The sequence below is a fragment of the Lentinus tigrinus genome (genome assembly GCF_003813185.1).
Source record: "Lentinus tigrinus ALCF2SS1-7 unplaced genomic scaffold L226scaffold_54, whole genome shotgun sequence".
Taxonomy (NCBI): domain Eukaryota; kingdom Fungi; phylum Basidiomycota; class Agaricomycetes; order Polyporales; family Polyporaceae; genus Lentinus; species Lentinus tigrinus.
Genome location: NW_027137963.1, coordinates 29,328 through 48,357, shown reverse-complemented (window position 1 = coordinate 48,357; position 19,030 = coordinate 29,328). Strand labels below are relative to the sequence as shown.

The following is a 19,030-nucleotide window of genomic DNA, read 5'->3' as shown; positions in this document are numbered from 1 at the left end:
ACACCCGCAGCTACCAGCAGCACACCCGCAGCTACCAGCAGCACACCCGCAGCTACCAGCAGCACACCCGCAGCTACCAGCAGCACACCCGCAGCGACCAGCTTGCCCTCTATAAATTCGTCGACGTCGTCCAGGCGCCGTCCATCCTCGTCGACATCGTCCAGCCGCCCTGCATCCTCGTCGACCTCGTCCAGCCGCCCTGCATCCTCGTCGACTTCGTCCAATCGCCCTCCATCCTCGTCGACTTCGTCCACGTATACCCCGCTCCCTGTCTTCAGAACACCCGGATTTGGCAAAGTCAAGGCGTCGTTGCACGCCGAGCCTCGTGCGGATCCATGGGCAATCCGCATTGCCTCCGAGCCTCCTCCGGCTCGCATCTCAGCCCAGCAACCTTCCACTGACGTCGCTCGTCTGCCTGACGCATAGGAGATCGCGCAGACTGCTGTTGCGCCCCGCACAGCAGTACTCTTCGCAGCCCTCCATGTCACATGCTCGCACGAACACCATCTCTCGTCTCTCGTCTCTCGTCTCACGTCACTCGCCCAACGTAGGACATGCCCTGCAAGCCGTTCTACAGGTCACTCACGTCCCCGTCCACGTTCGCTATAGGGCGCAACCTCACGTCCCTGTCGCATTGCTTTGCTGATCGCCGCTGTCGAACACGTCCTCATTTGCACCCCCTGATGCTGCCCTTTCGATTCCTACCTTCGAAACTGCCGCCAGCCTCATAAGCTCGTCCGATCTGGACGTGCTCATCCTTGCACTCCCTCTTGCTGCCATCACGTCCCCATCCACATTCGCTGAAGCTCACAGCCGCGCGCTGGCTCAAAGCCACCATCGACGCGCCGCGCGGGCTCTCTCCAACGTTCGCCATAGGGCGCAACCTCACGTCCCTGTCGCATTGCTTTGCTGATCGCCGCTCTCGAACACGTCCTCATTTGCACCCTCTCACGCTGTTCCTCATCAGTCTCATAATACTTCCTTTGCCCTATCCGCACGAGTTGTACCGGTCGCCTGTCTGCATGATCCTTGCCACCAGTCGAACATGTAAAGTAGAGTAATGTTGTACCATTAGGAGATTCATCGCATATATAAAAACAATCAGTCGTCATCTTCATGAACATTGTCCACCCCTCGCCCAATCCAAGACATGTCAAAACCCAGCTTTTGGACGACAAAGAATCGATTACTGTATAACTCCGCTGCATCGGGATGCACGGCTTCCTCAGCTCGTGGGCGTAGTGGGAGCATTCCCACCACGGTGAGGATCTCCTTGACATCGACAACACGCCGAAACTCTGGACCCTGATACCGACAGACCATGAGGACACCGTGAGTCTTCTCGAGTATGGCTGGGTCTGGAGGCGTGAAGTCCGAAACCATAGCTAGAGTCGCAGTATGCCTCGTGCCGTCCGCGAGCGGCATAGTCAACCGGAAGAAATACTGCACTTGCACGAACTTATCGCCGCGAAGCTGGGATACGATATCAGCGAATACCACTCATACACGTGCAACTAACACAAAAAGTTACTTTGACCATGCGCGAGCGGTGGACGGGTTTGTTGCGTGCCTCACCCTTGCACTCTCCAAAGGCCGTGCGCGCGATTTGCTCGTTTGGGAGGCGAAGCCGGGCCCACTTCCACACTGCCGGCCGCCAGGTGTCCGGAATGACCGTGTTGTTCTCCGAGAGGAAGTCGCGGAGAGCCGTGGCCTCAGCTCCCTCAATCTCCCTTGCCCGCGCGTCCTTTCCCCATGACAGCAATACATAGCCGTCGCCCAGCTCAATGGCATTCTTCGGAAGTTGCTCGCGCGTGCCCAGCTCAGGATAGATCGCGGTCAGCGCGTTCACTTGTCCACGGCGTGTTGCGCGAGCCGCGAGGTTGGCGTAAGGCTGAGAATGGGAACCTATCTCCCTGGTGAGGTTGCCAATGCAGTTCTCGAGAGGCCATTGCGAGATCAGCCACAGAGGACCACGCAGGTGCGTCTCAGGTATGAGGTGCACAAGAAGATGAATAGAGTGGCGACAGAAGTGAAGGCGGTCACCCCGCCGACAATAGTACAGACGCTCGAAGTCCTCCACAAACTCGACCAGTAGCTTGTGTGCGAGAGGGCGAAAATCGGAAGGAGATTCAAGGAGCAGAGAGACACGAGCACCAGCCACGAGCTTGCAGTAGTGTTCATAGAACTCGACATCCATTAGCGACCAGAGTAGACCAGGGAGGATGTTGTAGAAATGGTACATGTGCTCCCACGCTTTGTACCCGCTGTTGATTTTCAGAGCGGTGTTCCGAGGTGGTCGGTCGAATGAAGACGGCAGGTAGAGAGACATATTGGCCACAGCCTCGCCGTGATCAAGCCAGACAGTGTCTTTGTCGCCCCAGAAGACAGCCCACGGCCAGTCAGCAGGATCGTCAGTGTCCGAGCAACGGAACGTGCCGCGGAAGAGACTCAGCATGATGTCGGGGACGTTGAGAGCGAGATGATGCATAACGTCTGTCGGAAACATACGGATCCCGAAGTTAATGGGGAGGCCGCTGAAAATCGAGGGTTTGCCGATCCCAGTCTTGAGCCGCCTCTTCTTGTACTGGCCAGGGGAGTTTGATGCCAGAACATGGTCGAGATCGGCCTGATAGCGCTGCGTACGAGCCGCGCTACTCTCCGGCACCGCGTTGCGAACAGAATAGTCCGGCACACTTGCGCCCGGTGTCGCGTGGTGTGGTCGAAGCATCGCTGGATAGTAGTAACCTGTGCCGTCCTTATGGCGGCCGCGCATCCCACACCACACACGGCACCCCTGCGCACCGGAGTGGCCGACAAGCCCATTGATGTATGCCATAGCGACCGTGTCTGCGGTCGCAAACAGGATGATCGGGCGGGTGACGTACACGCGGTCCTCGGCGGCGTCCCAGATTTTGAGGCCAGTCTTTTGAAGCGCGGCGATGTGAATGAGTCCAGGCAGGAGGAAGGAATCCAGATCCTTGGGCTTGTTGGGACCAGGGATGATCGCACCAGGAAGGACATAGCGTTTCTTGTATCGAAGCTTGGGGGAGACGTCGAACAGCACCCAGATGTACACCCAACAATCAGATTGTTTAGACTCATAGAGTTGTGCGCCGTCGACCGAGAACATCAGAACCATGTCGTCGTCTTGAATGTCGCCACGGTCCACAGCCTCCAGGAACTCCTCAGAGAAGTACGTGTCGTCTAGAACCTCAGGAGGATCGCCGCCAGCAGCAATAGTCGCGCGAAACGCCTCCATCATCTTGCGACGGTGATGCATAGCCTCCACGCTCTCGCGTGACCGCATGAGGGCTTGAGCTTGCGGGCCAAACGGGTAGGTGTCGAATGTGCGTCGAGGGACGCGCTTCCCATTCAAGGTCTCATAGCGCGGGGTCTGCTCTGGACAAACCGGGCAGGTGTCGTGCTTCGCATACGGACCTGTGTACGCGATGCACGAATGCTCGCACATGTCAGTGACAATGGGGACGACACCGGTGATCTTCTCAACAATGCGCTTGATACTGTGGAGGGAAGGAAGGTCGCGTTCAGGGTGCTCTTCTATGCATGCCTCCCGATTGGCCTTGTACGCGGCCTCAGAATGGCCGTTCGCGATGAACTGTCGCAGGGCAAGCCGCAAGGCAGGGTGCTCGTCGAGCTCCAGAGGCTTCTGCGGAGGGTTGCGCAACCGTTTGATTGTTTTTTTGGAGAGGCCGTGGTTCTTCAGTGTCGCGTTGCGGATGAACTCGATGTACTGCAAAGACCGCTGGAGGTCCTCGAGCCTAGCCTTACGCGGCGCACCTGTGTCTTCATGCACGCCATACTCTGGGTCCTCAACGTCGTCATCATCATCGTCGTCGTCGTCATCGTCGTCTTCATCAATGCGTGGAAATCCATGCGGAGGAGGAGGAGGAGGAGGCGGTGACAGCGATGGTGGTGGGTCGTTGAAGAAGGGGAGGTGGTCTTGGTTGTCGTGCGCCATGTCGACCTCACCATCTCCAGGAGGCTGGACAGGGCCATGCGGGCCTCTGAGACGATGCGAAGAAGGTCCAGCAACAGGCTGGAATACGTGCGTTGGTAACCAGGACCTATAGTACCTGTAGTATGCGCAATAATGTTACTCACCTGAGCATTGTCTGCCCTCTGCTGTCCTCCCTGCCATCTCGACGAACCTTCGCCGCCATTTCCGAACGTCTTCTTCTGAAAAACTCCTTTGAGCGCGTTGTACATGCCTGACATTCGTGCCTTGGCATGTTTTCGAAATGCCGCCGCTGAGACTGGCCTCAGAGTGCCGCCGCAGAACTGATCACAATCGCATTCACGAGCGCCATCCGCGTTCTTCCTCTTCAACATAGTAAGGTGAGGGCCCGAGAGCGGAGGTGGGGATGGGAGGATGGCAACTTGGCGACAGCAGATGGCAGCAGATGGCTTGGGAGAAGGCAGCAAGGAGCGTAGCAGAACAGCGCATAGGCAGAGCAGGAGCACACAGGTAGATACTATGTCATAGATATATTGGGGCTGCGTACGCTGCGTCGCAGCGCGCAATAGCGGCGTGTCGCTGCTGGGAGCATGCAACAACATGTGTCAAGATAACTACAGCGCACGACGAGACCTCCAAACACGACCAAACCGCGTGTGACCGCGGTTTCACGAGCGTATAACGGGAACATCCCAAATGTCCCCGATGAAACCGGATATAATGAGGCCGATTTTCACTGGGGCTCACCGCTCACCACTTGTCGACATTGCGAGTGTCATCGATCCATCCGGCGCCTTGGTCTTGGTTCGGGCTTGTGATGGCCCACTGCCCGCGCACGCTGTCGGTGTCCCGCCGCGGCTCTTCTGTCCTTCTGTCCTTCTGTCCTTCTGTCCTTCTGTCCTTCTGTCCTTCTGTCCTTCTGTCCTTCTGTCTGTTCTTCTGTCCCACTATCGCGCGCTGTCCGTTGTATCATTAATGGTTCGTTGTGGATTGTTCGTTGTGCGTTGTTCACTGCTGCTCGCTGTCGACGTCAGGATCTCAGGATGACAATCAACAATCAACGATCAATATGAACTCTCACCGCGGCCGTGCACCATGGCAGTGCAATGGAATAACAAGAACAAGGACAAGAACGCAGCGGCGAAGCACATGCCATGGACGGGTGGACTCGTAATGAATATCCGGATATCCGGATATCTGGAAACCCACACACAGTCTTTCTTGTGCATGATCCATGATTCTATGCATTGCACCCGAGCCTGTCCTCGTACTTGTACTCTATTCTACCCGTGCACACAGTGACATGCACACCTTCTACTCGTCTCCTCGCACCGCCGGTAAGTATGTATGCATGTCTTCTGCCTTCTCCCCTTGAGTGTTCGATGTTCGCTGTTCATCATGAGATCAGACTTCCCCCCCCCCACATACTCCCCCCTTCTCCCGGTCGATCCTCTGCGCCATACATGGGGGGTACCGGGTATGCGGTGCACGTATTTGTCAGTAGTACTGGGACTTCGTTCTGATACACTCATACACGTCTGTTCTGCACATGCGCGCTGACGCTGACAGGGGACAGTCACGATGACATTGGACGATTGGATGATTGGGTTTGGCGTATCTCGCGTCTTGCGTCTTGCCTTCCCAACCGCAGTGGCCTGGGATGGGACGACCTCGAGTCCGACCACATACAGCAGCCTTTGCTTTGTACTTGGGTTCGCGAAGACGTCGACGCGTCCTCGAAGACTCGAAGGGTCGATCCTCGAATGTGGACGCACCCCATTCGAACGAACCCTCAACCGTAGCGACCCTCTCGAACCCCGAACCTCGAACCTCGAACCCCGAACTCGCACCTCGAAGCTCGAATTTCACGCCTCGAACCCCCCTTCTTCGCGGGAGAAATCGCCAATGCGGGCGCAGCGCTCACTGGTATGTACACTAGCAGCATGATCTTCAACCGATGACTCACCGGCACCTCAAGGCCTCAAGCTCTTGCTTGGCCACCGTCCCCAAGCCTGTCGATTGCCCATTACGCCAGAAGTGCGAGCGCGAGCGCCGCAGCCCAGGCCGTGGCCATGGCTAGAAGAAGACACCCCCACGATGGCGCGATGCGCGATGCACGATGCACGACGATCTGCGAGTCGAGAGTCGCGGGGTGCTCCGCTCGTCCCTTTCAATGTGCGATTGGCACTCGCACTGGCGCTCGTGCCTTGCGTATTACTATCTCAGTCTGCAGCCGGGCTCAAGTCCGAGGACCGACCGGCGACCGGGCGTCTGGCAGCCGAGTAGGAAACTACCAAGCTGTATGCGTTACCGTATGCAAATCCTTCCGTGGCGTGGATTCGTCGAAGGCCGCCGTACTGACTCCATCGCCAGGCTCTCCATCTGGGATCCGATTCCCTATCCCTTCCATCCTGCATCCTGCATGGGTATGTTAGGCGAGCACCGTGACGGTGAGGGCAGTGGCATGGTGCGTGAAGTTACCTTTCACAGAACGGTGCGCGAATCGATTGACTATCCCAATAGCGCGAAACTTTTATGTAGTCACAGCTTCTAGGGGCGACGGAGAGTGTTCGACGAAGGGATAACAGACGATATCTCGCTTGTCTGAGTTTTTGGTCGATTCCGACGCCTTGGCGGAACTTCTATGTCTCGGAGTCTGACTGGCTCGGAAGACTCAAGAGTGCGGTGAGTCTTCACCTCACCGCAGCCTCGTTTGCGTCTTCGAGATCCTCCAAATTGCACGCTGAGAGTCAAGCATCGAGATGCCCCGAACTCGCTACTACCCTCCATGAACGTGAATCCGCCCTGCGCTGCCTGCACGCAGCGAATCCTACAGTCTACTGTATGCATAGAGCCCACGGTGACGTTCCCAAGGCCGCCCACAAAGAAGAGCCTGCGCCATGCGCCCGTGTCTCGTGTCCTCATGTCCTCGTGTCCCCCTCGAGGCATGCGCGTGAGGTATGGTATTGGGCCCAAGCGTGAGACGAGCCAGCGCCGATCCGAGGCTCTGCGCGTGCGCTCGTCTCCCTTGCTTCCTTCCGAGCGGCGAGCGCATCTCCGCCCCCCGTATAGAGAGATCTCGGACTCTGGACTCGCGATCGGAATCGCAATCGGATTCGCAGCGTCAGGGAGTGTACACGGAACCCTTGCCCTCAAAGCCCTTGCCCTTTCCCTCAGTCCCCGTTATCTCAATCTATCTATGGTAATGCGAGGTGCAGGTGACGGCCAACGTTAGGTGCGATCCCATCTGAGTCGAGTTCGAATTGGCACTTGCAGGGGGGGAAAGCAGTTATCGTCGCTGACATAGAGGGGAAGACCGGAGTGGTCCATCAGCAAACGGGGGGATTGAGTGTATGACAATACAAGCGAGACGGACGCCGGCATGGCAATGCAAGCGCTCGTCTGACAGATGAGCGTCTGCATTGCCATATCTGAATCCGTCTCGCAGGCGAGTTCATACATGGCCATGTATGAGTTCGTATTATAGCACGAACAATGACATGCAACCGTCCTTCACCAATTGCAGTATATAACGCATGATATCAAGATGCATTCCCCCTCAGGCTATGCGCAGTCACGCTTTCACGTGCCTACTCGCGCGTCGCGCAACCATTTTAGCAGCTAGCTCAATCTCCCACGCGCGCCTTCAACAGCTCTCCCTTTTCGTCATCTCTTCCCCCGTCCTTTCTTTCTCCTCTACCACCACCACCACCCATCTTTCACTCCATCCTCTTCCAATGCCTTTCGCTGGAGCCAAGCCGTCGATAAGAACATCATTCCGCTCCATGTGACACCGTCGAAGTGCGCAACCGGCTTGGCATGGCCCCAGAACTCATCGACGTCGCTACCAGCCAAGGAGCTCGCCGCAAAGGCCATCCGCAACTTGCATAACTCGAGCCTACTCGACCCGTGGTGAGTCGTTAGTCTGAACTAGAGGAGTTGGAGCTTGTCGAGGGTGTGCTGAGGAAGACTGGCAAAAGGTCGCGTTGCCATCGCGAGTGACGACGACGATGTCGAAGACTACAACAAGGCTGGCAGTCTGGAAGGACGAGCATGAGTACGCACAAAAGCTTTCTTCGACTGCATATATGCACTGATTGGCACGCATATAGTCACGTCTCATCCCTCCCCCACACTAACCTCGACTCCGACGTAGCTATGACTGACGCGTCCACATCTGACCTCGAGCCTCTCTCCATCCCTGCTTACCCCTTCCATATCCGCCTCCCGTAGAACACAAGCTACGCCTCATCGGCTCCGTCCGACTCACCTCGGAACTCACGTGAGTTTGTCAACGTCGAGCACATCATGTACGAGTGCTTACTTACCCCGCATTTTACCCAATGTTCAATTCCAACAGCTTCTGGAGCGTCTCGGTCTGCACATGGCTTGCCCGACCTCACTGTCAGAAGTCCATCGGCCTCATTCATCATGGGGACAACGGCTCCACTCACCATGGGTAGTTATCCCTCCTCTTTCACGATGTCAGTACTAACACGCCCCATCTTAGCAGGGAGTTCTATGACGGCAGCGCAGATGAACATTAGGTCAAGGTGAGACCCAACCCGCAGACCAGGTACGTTCTCATGCTCCGCGCGCATCGCGCATCAAGTTCTAACTTCGGGCTTCAGTTCAGGACTAGCTGGCAGCTTGGTACTTCAAGATGCCTGCTGCGGTATGTACATTTGATAACGTTTCAGACTTGGCGAATGCTCACCGAGTCCGGGTCCCTCTGTAGCCAACCCCGCCTTCGCACTCTCTGTTTCGCTCATGGACTCTCAAGTTCTCTCGCGGTGTTGCGACCTTGCAAGTTCGTTCGTTTACGCTCTTCCTGGGTTCTTTGTGCGCTCATCGTGCTGTCTTGACGACTTTTCGCTGCAGCACCACAGTGCGCTTTTCTGACACTTCTCGAGCTGACCGGCGGCGCCTTGGTTCTACTTCTCTTCTGGTGCTCAGGCTTCGTAGACGCGTTTGGTATTCATGTATTACTATGCTCAGTTTATTGGTGTTCATAATCTCTCCACTTGTCTCACCCGAGTGCTCGGAACGGCCTGCGGCCTGTGTGTGCGAGAAATCCAGGGATAGCAAACGCTGCCCCTAATGGCTCCTTACCTGGGCGTTTCAATGCAATGTAATACCGGTTACCAGTCATCAGTACTTTGTCAGAAATCTTAGCTATCTTGTGCCATCTTGAGACGACTTGAGGGGGCTTCAAGATGACTAAGACCACTCAAGATGGAGGCCGCAAGACATGAGGGACCGCTCCTCAAGATCGATCCAGCCTTGTATGCAAGATTCGAAAGACAGAACAAGATGGCTAAGACGGGCGGCCATGGATATTGTTCTGAGTGGAAAGGGCTATTACATGATGACTACGATATACTACTTGTGAACGGTCCGCTACTCAGGACGCGCGGGCGAGCTGCTATCGGGGACCATGCTGCGATCATGCTGATCGAGGAGCTTCTTTGTGCGCTTCTCCTTCCGGCCGCGGTTCTTGTTCACTGCGAAATCGGCTGCAGCGTCCAGCATAGAGTTCCAGCGGCTCTGCTTGTTATACAGGCTCATCACAGCCCCTTCGACCCACTTGAATGTGAGGTCAGCACCGTTGTTCTTCTCGAAGTCACCTTCTGGGGGATGGTATGTTCCGCTGCTGAAGCACTTGAACGCAACCTCGACCTGGACATCAATAGTGCACATCAGTAGTAGTCATCGATGACCTTTGAAGTGTGGGACGTACCGCCGCTGCCGCCATCGCCATTGCGCCAAAGGGCGGCTTGCGTTCCTCGAGATATGAGCTGCTAATCGCATCGAGATGGGGCCCGAAAGAGCGCAACATATATACCGACTTGAACATCCCTTGCGGCGCGGCATTCTGTCGAGACGAGGATGAGAACATGTCCAACTGAAGCCATTTACCCACTCACTTCTGCGGTGATCGGCCGTTCCCACCATGCTTCTCCACCTGCGCGGTCGAGCGCGTCGTCTGCCCATGTGATCACATCAGCAACTGACGCGTTCGTCTTGGTGGCGGCCTTGTGTTGGGCGAGGAATTTCTTGTGGCCTTCCTTGACAGCAGTTAGCGCGCGGTACAGGAAGCCATTTCGCCAGTTGATGAGACGTTGACGAGTCTGTGCGGAACAGCTGATGCAAAGAAAACTAGTACAAGAAGTCGTCGAACACACATACCACCCTGTACACGAGGTCGGTCGCTTCAACGGTCTGAGCGTTCACAGTGAGATGCTTGAGGAGAAGCATGAGGATGTCGACGAGGCTGAGTGACGTCGCCTTCATGGGATCTTTGGGTGTCTTTGGTGCGATACTCCATGGATTCTTGAAGCCGCCGTAGAGATCGAGACACGTCGGCATGAGCTTGTTCTCAAAGACGGCGAAGATGTGTGGAGGCAGATTATCGGCTCGAAGACTCTTGGATGCTGGCATGTCAGTGCCTGTACGCCGGGTCTTTTGCTTCACTGAGGATGGACCGGTCTCGACGTCCTGCAACGCAAGTGTCTTTCGGGACGGCGACATGCAAAGTGAACATAAGTAGGTTGAAGTTGAAAATGAATAGACACATACCGGCGCAGGGCGACCCTTCTTCCTACCAAGGATGCTCTGGCGCGAGGCCGCAGTGTCGTCATCCACAAGGCCCCCAATCATTGACAAGTCCAGGTCTTTGAGGTGTTCTGCTTGATCGTGGCCGCGACGTCTGGTTTCCGGGGTACTAGGGGAAGGGCTGTCATGGAGACGGAGCTGCCCAAGAGCGAGAGCGTGTGCCGGAGATTGAGTGCGAGTCGGAGTATCGAAAGGCAGGAACCCATCTGAGGTAGAGGTGATGTACTCCACAATGTGAGGAGCTGATTCGTGGGTGAGACCTGCCACGGACAGATGGATCTCGCGGTCAATGGGTGTGAAGTCGGAGCCAGGGGTCGCGTCTGCGTGGAGGCGTCCGATGGACAGAGGAGGTCGCGGGGTCACTGCGCTCGGGGATGCCTGCGATCTGACGGAGCGGGCCAGAAGGGTTTGACGGAACGAGGAGTTGTAAACGGACGGAGCTGATGCGTCGCCATCGTTGTTGCGCGCACTGTACGGAATCATGAGATGGTCAAGATCGCGTCGCGCGCGCATAGTAATCGGACATACCCATTCATGCTTGTTGGGCGTGCATTGCGCGCGGACTTGTCTGGACGCGCAGCATCGACTTTGCCACGAATTGTTGTGCGTTTGACATCTCGACGTTGAGCGTTCGTTTTTCGCTGTGAGATGAACATGACGTGTGAACAGCGCGGGGAAAACTTCACATGCGATACACACCTTGTTCCTGTGAGTGGGGGGTTGCTGCACCTCGCCCTCGCCCTCGCCCTCGCCCTCGCCTTCTGCCTGTCTCTCCTCGTCCTCCTCGTCCTCCTCGTCCTCCTCGTCCTCCTCGTCCTCCTCGTCCTCCTCGCCCTCCTCGTACTCCTCGTCCCCATCCTCTTGGTCATATTCATCCTTCTCTGAGGGTTCCGACGGGTCGCCGCCATCCGAGCGCTGGGCGTCTTCATAGCCGTGGGCTGTGCCGAGGGCGAGATAGAGGGCATCGTCGTGGTCGTCGAGCTCGCGTCGAAGCTCCAGAGCTGCTATATGCCTGATACCAGCCTCCTCATGCTCGATCTCGCGAGCTTTCGCCTTCTTGAGTGAGTCCTTCTTCGCTTTCTTCGAGGCCTTCTCTGCTGCCTGAACTTCTTGCTGATGCTTCTGCGCTTGCCAGGTGAGACCGATATGCTTGCCAGGATGACGAATGCGAGTGCCTGGCCGTGTGTTGTATCGACGGCCAGGTTCCTCGCGCGGAAGATCAGGCGCAGGATGCTCGGGCGCGTGATGCTGGCGGACCTCATCCGGGACTCGGGGCAGAGACGTCTTAGCGCGTTTGGTGGATGAGGGCGTAATAGGCGAGGTGTGTAATTGATTCAGTGACGCTAGTTGTAGAGATAGATAGTGTTAGCGACATTTAAGCATGGGTGCCCGGTCAAAGCTGGACACGATGACCGCCGCGTTGAACGCGGCGGTCATCATGTCCAGCTCTGGCCGCACACTGGCCTTAGTAGGCTCGAATTCATTCAATAAATTACCTTGAACATCTTCGTCTGGTTGCGTCTGACTGTGCCCGCGTTTGCGACGGGGTTTCGGTGGCATGGTGAGGAGTAAGAGCAGAGTACAATTTGCCGCCCGAACCCTTTTTGGTACGAAGTCCGCACTCAGGCCTGTCTCGCACTTACACTGTGCTGTTTCTATCTCGAGTTCTTCAGCAGAACTTCCGCCTCAGCTACTAGTACCTCCGCATCCTCACATGGCTCGCTGCTGCAACATCTGCCGTCTCGGAATCACGACTGAACGCGGTTACCGTGACCATATGGTCGAGGTGCACCGTTGGCCCAAACCTCCGCCTCCCCTCACACGTAAAATTTTCCATCCAACATTAAATGGTGAGTACTATCTCGAAAGCATTTTCGCTACTCTATCCTAGGTACTGACCGATTCTGAAGCTCGTCCATGCAATGTTCATGGCAATTTCCTCCCCGCTGGCGTCCCTCCTCCTCCGCGCGAAGAAGTTGACGACTGGTGGCCATTCAGCAGTCGAGCTCACTTCGAGTTCGCCGACTGGCACTATCAGAAGGTCCAAACGTCAGTTGGCGACCTCGATACTCTTTTAAAGAACCTTGCCGCGCAGAAAGCACTCGAAACTGGGAACGCGCATGCAGCAGCGATGTTTGACTCTGCGAACGACTTGCTGGCCACCATCGACGCTATTCCCTATGGCGAGTTAGCATGGACGACCTTCAATATTCGCTACACCGGTCCTGTTACGCCCCACACACCCGCCTGGAAGCTCAAGACATACACTATACATACTCGGAACGCACTACACGTTGCCGAGGACATCGCAGGGAGCGCAGACTTCGATGGGAGATGGGACTACGTCCCTTACGAGGAGTACAACACTCCAGGCTGCCGTCGCTTCTCCGACGTGATGTCAGGAACATGGGCTTTCAAGAAAGGGGTGCGTTAGCTCACTCAGTATGTTGTTCCCCTTTTACTCATGGCTTGTACGGAAGTAGACGACGCTTGCGGCAAATGCAGACTACGCTGGCTCGATGCTCACGCCAGTGATAATTGGCACCGACAAGACTACAGTGTCTGTCGCCACCGGGCATCAGGAGTTCCACCCCGTCTACCTGTCCCTTGGGAACGTCCACAACACCATGCGCCGCGCCCACCGAAATGCTGTAGTCCCTCTCGCCTTTCTGGCGATCCCTAAGCGTACGTTACTATCATTGAAAGCTACATACTTGTCACTGTTCTGAATGCCTTCGATTCAGGTGGCCGCGCCCCTTCCAATGATGACTATCGCGCTTTTGTCAAAGAGCTCTATCATACCAGCCTAGCGCGAATTCTAAGCCCACTACGCCCCGGAATGACAACACCTCACGTCATGCATTGTCCCGATGGTCACTTCCGTCGCGCGCTCTTCGAACTAGGGCCGGTGATCGCAGACTATCCCGAACAAGTCTGCTTGTCCGGCATAGTTTCAGGCTGGTGTCCAAAGTGCGTATGCGCGCACCCTGTCTTAGCATACACTCACAAAGTGGATGCAGATGTTGTGCCTATGCTGATGAGCTACGATATGCGGGCCGCGCTCGCTTTCGTGCGCATACTGAGGCGCTTGTTGATACATTCTCACCGGCAATACTCTGGGATGTCTTCGGAGTGAACGCGGATGTCGAGGTGAGTTTCTGATTGAAGACCTTTGGTTTCGCATACTCACGTTTCCATTAGCCCTTTACAAGTTACTTCCCAAGAGCCGACATCCATGAACTTCTCACACCCGACCTCCTCCATCAACTGATCAAGGGAACCTTTAAAGACCATCTCGTGGATTGGATCACCGACTACGTCAAGATGTCTGCACCCACTGAACAGGAGGCCGCAGACATCCTCGATCAAATTGACATCCGGTAAGTTGCGCATTCATGTTCTCGAGGTCATCTTGCCTGTCTGACTCCATCCCATTCATTGACATAGTCTCAATGCAGTACCACCCTTCCCCGGCCTCCGCAGATTTCCCACTGGGCGCAACTTTACTCAATGGACAGGTGACGACTCTAAGGGCTTGATGAAGGCATGTGCCTAACGACCTTTCCAAATATGACCGCATCTCACTGTCTTCGAACTTAGATCTATCTCAGTGCCATTAACGGCCTCGTCCCCACGCAGATAGTGCAATGCGTAACAGCACTACTCGACTTCGCTTATCTTGCACGCCGTTCCGAGCATGACACATTCACGCTCGAGGCAATGGAGGAAGCCCTTGCGTACTTCCATCAGCTCCGCGAGATCTTCGTGGAGGTGGGTGTCCGGCCAAATGGCTTCAACCTTCCCCGACAGCATGCACTCGTCCATTACGTCCAGTCCATCAAAATGTTCGGCTCCCCGAACGGTCTCTGTTCCTCAATCACCGAGTCAAAGCACATCGAGGCTGTGAAGGAAACCTGGCGACGGGGAAGCCGACACCAGCCGATCGGGCAGATGGTCCGCTGTCTCACACGGTTAAGCAAGATGTCCGCAGTCCGCGTCGAGTTCGGTCGCCGTGGCATGCTACATGGCGACGTTCTTACAGCGGCACGTCTGCAGCTCGAAGACGAGGAGGTCATCGACCTTCAGACCCAGAGAGAAGAGGCTTTCCGAGCAGCGCAAGCGGAGCAAGATGCCCGCGATGCCGGAGATGTTGATGACGCGTATACATCAATAACTCTGTCAGCTCGTCACCGTGGGTGCCTCTTTCACTGTGCTCTTCAATCGCGGCCCAGTACTAACAAGAATTTCATCCAGGTTTTGTGCGACTGAATGACCTTGCGGACGAGCTTGGACGGCCACAACTGCATCTCGATATCTCTCGCTTTCTCTATGAGAGACTGTTCCCTGACGGCGACTACGCAGCTGACATGGACATGGAGGAGTATCCTCATATCTCGATGTATGCGAAGGTTGGGGAACACCAGAGTGCAACAGTGGTCTATCACGCACCCAGTGAGCGTTCAGGACCTCACGGTATGCGCCGTGAGATTGTTCGTTGCAATCCGCTGTGGTACAATCTATACCCCCGCTACGACACAGTCCTTGTGACGGTCGATCCGACACAGTGGGGCATGCCCAGGTTCCGCGTTGCACGACTCCGTCGGCTCCTCTCCATCCCGTACAATGATGTCTTTCAGTATGATGCCGCCTTTGTGGAGTGGTTCACGACACATGGTCGCGATGCGTCAACAGGAATGTGGGTGGTATGTCCAGAGATGGATGGGGAAGTACGTGTCTCGAGCATCATTCCCCTGTCCTCGATCGCTCGTGCATGCCATCTTCTTCCAGCTGTTGGGGATAGGTTCATTCCAGCGGATTTCCATTTTGCAGATGCCCTGGATGCCTTCGACGAGTACCATGTCAATTGTTATGTAGATTACCATGCACACGAGACTATTGTATGACACTACTAGCCCATTGAACGACTTCCTCTGGTCTTGTCATCTTGGGCATCTTGACCCTCTTAACCATCTTGGAGATCTTGACATATTTTGCTAAGATACTCAAGATATCTAAGATTTTTGACGAAGTACTGATGCAAATCCGTTGTATGGCACCGGGCATTGCGGACGGCTTAATAGAGTGTCTCGTCGCTTTCAGACGGTTTTATATATGATTCAGTCCTTCAAGGATGGAATAATACAGGTAAATACTGACCATATATTGAAATTCGGATTCATACATTTCCTGGTTACTCTGAGATATGATGACACCCTTCAATTTGAGGCAAGATCAACAATATGTAAATTGTATTCTAATACATTCAGACCCCCGGTTTGCTGATGTCATAGGGCCTGGGAGATCGTCGCCGTCACGCTCTTGGAAGCCGGACGCAGTCTGCCTCTCCCGTTCTCCGATTCTCTAGTTCTTCAGTTCTCCGACGTCCAGGCCCGGGGCCGTCCATTCACATTACATTGCATGAATGAATGAATGAACTGCAGATTATATAGCATCCGAGGGCAAGCCTGGCCGCACACCGGCCTCACCTCATACCATGCCATTCGAGCCCTGACTCCGAGGGCTGGAAATGAACATTAACTTTGAAGTTTCCCTCTTCCCCGCGCCCGTGCGCAATTGAGATGATCTGGAACGACCCAAAACCCAAACCCAAACCAAAGTATAATCACAACTGTAATCCCCCTCGTAATTTCACTGCACTGCGCAACATGTCGCACAGTCAGCAACGAGTCACCCTGCATAAACCGTAACCTTGGAGGAAATCAGCTGTCACCTGTGCCCGTGCATGCGCAGTGCGCCGCCCTTATCTCTCGCTACCGCTGAACTCTGAACTTGTCTGTCATATCTAACTCTCTCGCTGCGCCCGCAGAGAAGCTCGACGCGAGTCCGACGATCGAGGCGAACGTCCCACATCCTACACATCCGACGTCAAACCGACATCGCAAAACGGGGGGCCGCGGTGGGCAAGTGGTCGTGCGAGGATGCGAGCTGCACAGTGAGGGCTCGGACCGCCACTCTACACGGACGACACGCCCGAGGAGCCATAACATTAAGGATGAGAAACATATAGGTAAGGGATGTCTCGACAGGTACGGGGCTATCCAGCGCGTCCTCATCAGTCGAGGACAACACCGAGCTCCATCCTCGTGCGTGGCCTATTCGGGTGCCCCTCGAGCGTGATGGACACGGTCTCCAAAGACGGGACGAGGTCCGTGATGCGACCTGCCAATGCGTCCAAACTTAAGCCCTTGAAGTACTCCTCGGCAGCGTCGCTTGACTCGGCATCCCGAGAGTGTTCGTCACCTTGCGGCCTCTTGGGAAAGAAGCAGCTGATCGAGAGGGACAGCGATAATATCTTCAGAGGGCGTAGCGCGGCCACAGACTGGTCCTAAAGCACGGATGTCAGATGAGAGGCAGTCCACACTCGAAAGATTGGGATGAACGTACCAGATGTTTCGCAGCGTCGACGTCCGACGCATGCACGCAGATGAACAGCTCGAGCTTCTTGAGACTGAGGACGCACGGCTGGCGGAGGAGCTTTGTAAAGCGGCCCGTAGCGAGGTCGGCGAGGAAGAACCCGCGCAGGCTCAAAGTTGAGGGCCGAGTGGTCTTGAGCACCTGGAAGAGCATGTCGGGGTTCATGTACGAGCCGAAGACGTGAAGCTTCTGCACCGGGCACAACAAGGAGAGCATGAAGTGATCGACGAGTGGCGCATCGCACGCATCAAGAGACTTCCATGTACCTGTGTCCAGTTGCTGGGCGCGATTTCGCGATCTAACCTTGGAGAGCGAATCCATTTTGCTCGCGTGCAGGGCGGAGAGGACTTCGGGAGCTGTCTCTAGTCGAAGCTTGGAGAGGTTGGGGAACGCATGTGCATAGTGGGTCGTGACTGGCAGATCGTTGTCCTGCAGGTCCAAGACACGAACGTTCTCGTATACCTGACGATATCGGCCCCTACTCTTGCAGAGTGTCCTGCTCCCCGACCCTGTAAGAACCTCTAGACTGCCTTGGGATCGGTGCAGGAGGACAATAGGGTTCCGCACGGCCACTCGCCGGGTTTCAGTGAGTGGCAGGTGGATGCAATTAGGAGGCTTGTTGAACACGGCGGTCATGGAGAGGTCTGCGGAGAGGAAGCACGAGCGTGTCTTCTGGAGGAAAAGGAATCCGTGTATACCGACATCATGGATCTTGAGGTACTTGATCGTCTTGAGGGCAGCGAAGACTTCTGCCAGACCCGTTGAGGACCCGAAGAACTCCTCCGCGTAGTCGATCATCAGGTACGTGATGTTCATGGTGAGCGAGTAGCGGAGAATGAACGCCTTCAACATCTCGGCGACACAGCTGGCGAGTACACCTGTCGAGAAGTGGAATCCTTCGAGCGAGGACAGTCGGGAGTCTGCGTCTGAAGAGAGCGTCAAGACTACGAAACTCATAACCTCGGCACCCGTGTTAAATCTGAGGATGCCAGACCATGGCTGGTTATAGGTCTCGAGGTCGGACTCGATAGCGATGATTTCGCTCATCTTGTGATTTCTGTGATACCGTGTGATAATGTGCAGCAGTCTATGCATCGTGCCACTCACCGTGTTGCAGAATTGGTGTGGTCAAGCGCACCATCGTTGCCTCGCGTCGCCGTCCGTGTCGTTACAGCTCAATCACCTTTCTCCGAAACTTTCCTCTCAAGCATTGAAACGCGTCATTCGTGAGCCTTATGCTCATATGCTCTTTGAAGACGGTATGGCTCACCTTTCAAGCATTCTACTCATCAACTCCGTGTTGTCTATATTCCTAGCAGGGGCCGGCCGAACTGGAGAGGCCGGCACCGCGCGTCCAACCGAGCGTCCGCACGAGCGCTTCCCTAGCGAAGTTTTTTCTCTTCCTCTTCCACATCGTCTGCGAGCACGCCAGCGACCTCAAGTTCGCTCGCCTTTGAGCTATCCTACTCGCCGCTTACCCACCCACCGCACCCTATTCGTTCGCAATAAACTGCTTGCGCATTTGTCAGACCCGAGCCGGACTCAAGGAGAATCGCGGAGCGAACGAGCCCACCCAGGCTCGACCTCCGCGTCCGTGCCTTTCAGGCCCTGCCCAACCTACCTATCCTTGAGTACGGACGGTCGACGGCGGCACGAGCAGACGAGTGAGACGACGAGGTTGGATCACACGGTGTGGCGAGGTCATGGGCGTATGGTTTCAGGACGTGAGTTCACTAGCGCGGGGTTCGAACCTGAGACCCATCAATCACCGAGTTCCACGTGACGCGCATGCTTGTTCAAAATCAAGTACAATCTTCCTCCTCCTCCTCAACAAGTGACCACGATCTCCTACCTTCTTACTGGCCCTAACTTACTAGTCACAAGCACTCCGTGTTTAACCTTGGTACTTCCGAAGCTGAAACCCCGGAGAAACCTCTGGACGGAACGTCCCTCAGTAGCGGCTCCGAGGCCTTACGAAAGAACCAAGACACAGATATTACGCCC

General features: G+C 55.5%; 7 protein-coding genes across 7 annotated transcripts; 2 read left to right on the top strand and 5 right to left on the bottom strand.

The window, feature by feature from the left end:
• Positions 1–1,101: 1,101 nt before the first annotated feature.
• Positions 1,102–2,488, bottom strand: L226DRAFT_472677 (uncharacterized protein; the record flags this gene model as incomplete). Its single annotated transcript, XM_067676480.1, has 2 exons — positions 1,102–1,473; positions 1,520–2,488. The coding sequence occupies 2 exons, from the start codon at positions 2,486–2,488 to the stop codon at positions 1,102–1,104; spliced, it is 1,341 nt and encodes a 446-aa protein (XP_067529431.1).
• Positions 2,489–2,776: 288 nt separating this feature from the next.
• Positions 2,777–2,986, bottom strand: L226DRAFT_433819 (uncharacterized protein; the record flags this gene model as incomplete). Its single annotated transcript, XM_067674733.1, has 1 exon — positions 2,777–2,986. A coding segment is annotated over one exon (210 nt), but the record flags the coding sequence as incomplete, so codon positions are not given.
• A 24-nt stretch (positions 2,987–3,010) lies between these two features.
• L226DRAFT_472656 (uncharacterized protein) lies at positions 3,011–3,469 on the bottom strand (the record flags this gene model as incomplete). The annotated part of the gene is made up of 1 exon (XM_067676479.1): positions 3,011–3,469. A coding segment is annotated over one exon (459 nt), but the record flags the coding sequence as incomplete, so codon positions are not given.
• Positions 3,470–8,029: 4,560 nt separating this feature from the next.
• On the top strand, positions 8,030–8,209 carry L226DRAFT_472711 (uncharacterized protein; the record flags this gene model as incomplete). Its single annotated transcript, XM_067676481.1, has 1 exon — positions 8,030–8,209. The coding sequence occupies one exon, from the start codon at positions 8,030–8,032 to the stop codon at positions 8,207–8,209; it is 180 nt and encodes a 59-aa protein (XP_067529428.1).
• A 1,167-nt stretch (positions 8,210–9,376) lies between these two features.
• L226DRAFT_576039 (uncharacterized protein) lies at positions 9,377–12,151 on the bottom strand (the record flags this gene model as incomplete). The annotated part of the gene is made up of 8 exons (XM_067685294.1): positions 9,377–9,655; positions 9,717–9,851; positions 9,904–10,107; positions 10,166–10,489; positions 10,556–11,060; positions 11,120–11,232; positions 11,291–11,934; positions 12,088–12,151. The coding sequence occupies 8 exons, from the start codon at positions 12,149–12,151 to the stop codon at positions 9,377–9,379; spliced, it is 2,268 nt and encodes a 755-aa protein (XP_067529427.1).
• Positions 12,152–12,305: 154 nt separating this feature from the next.
• L226DRAFT_548363 (uncharacterized protein) lies at positions 12,306–15,495 on the top strand (the record flags this gene model as incomplete). The annotated part of the gene is made up of 11 exons (XM_067682582.1): positions 12,306–12,441; positions 12,502–13,016; positions 13,075–13,276; positions 13,336–13,561; positions 13,612–13,741; positions 13,793–13,971; positions 14,039–14,135; positions 14,192–14,740; positions 14,878–15,135; positions 15,157–15,358; positions 15,380–15,495. 11 exons carry the CDS (start codon positions 12,306–12,308, stop codon positions 15,493–15,495), a joined length of 2,610 nt encoding a protein of 869 aa, XP_067529426.1.
• Positions 15,496–16,664: 1,169 nt separating this feature from the next.
• On the bottom strand, positions 16,665–18,073 carry L226DRAFT_526951 (uncharacterized protein; the record flags this gene model as incomplete). The annotated part of the gene is made up of 2 exons (XM_067679081.1): positions 16,665–16,937; positions 16,997–18,073. The coding sequence occupies 2 exons, from the start codon at positions 18,071–18,073 to the stop codon at positions 16,665–16,667; spliced, it is 1,350 nt and encodes a 449-aa protein (XP_067529425.1).
• Positions 18,074–19,030: the final 957 nt, after the last annotated feature.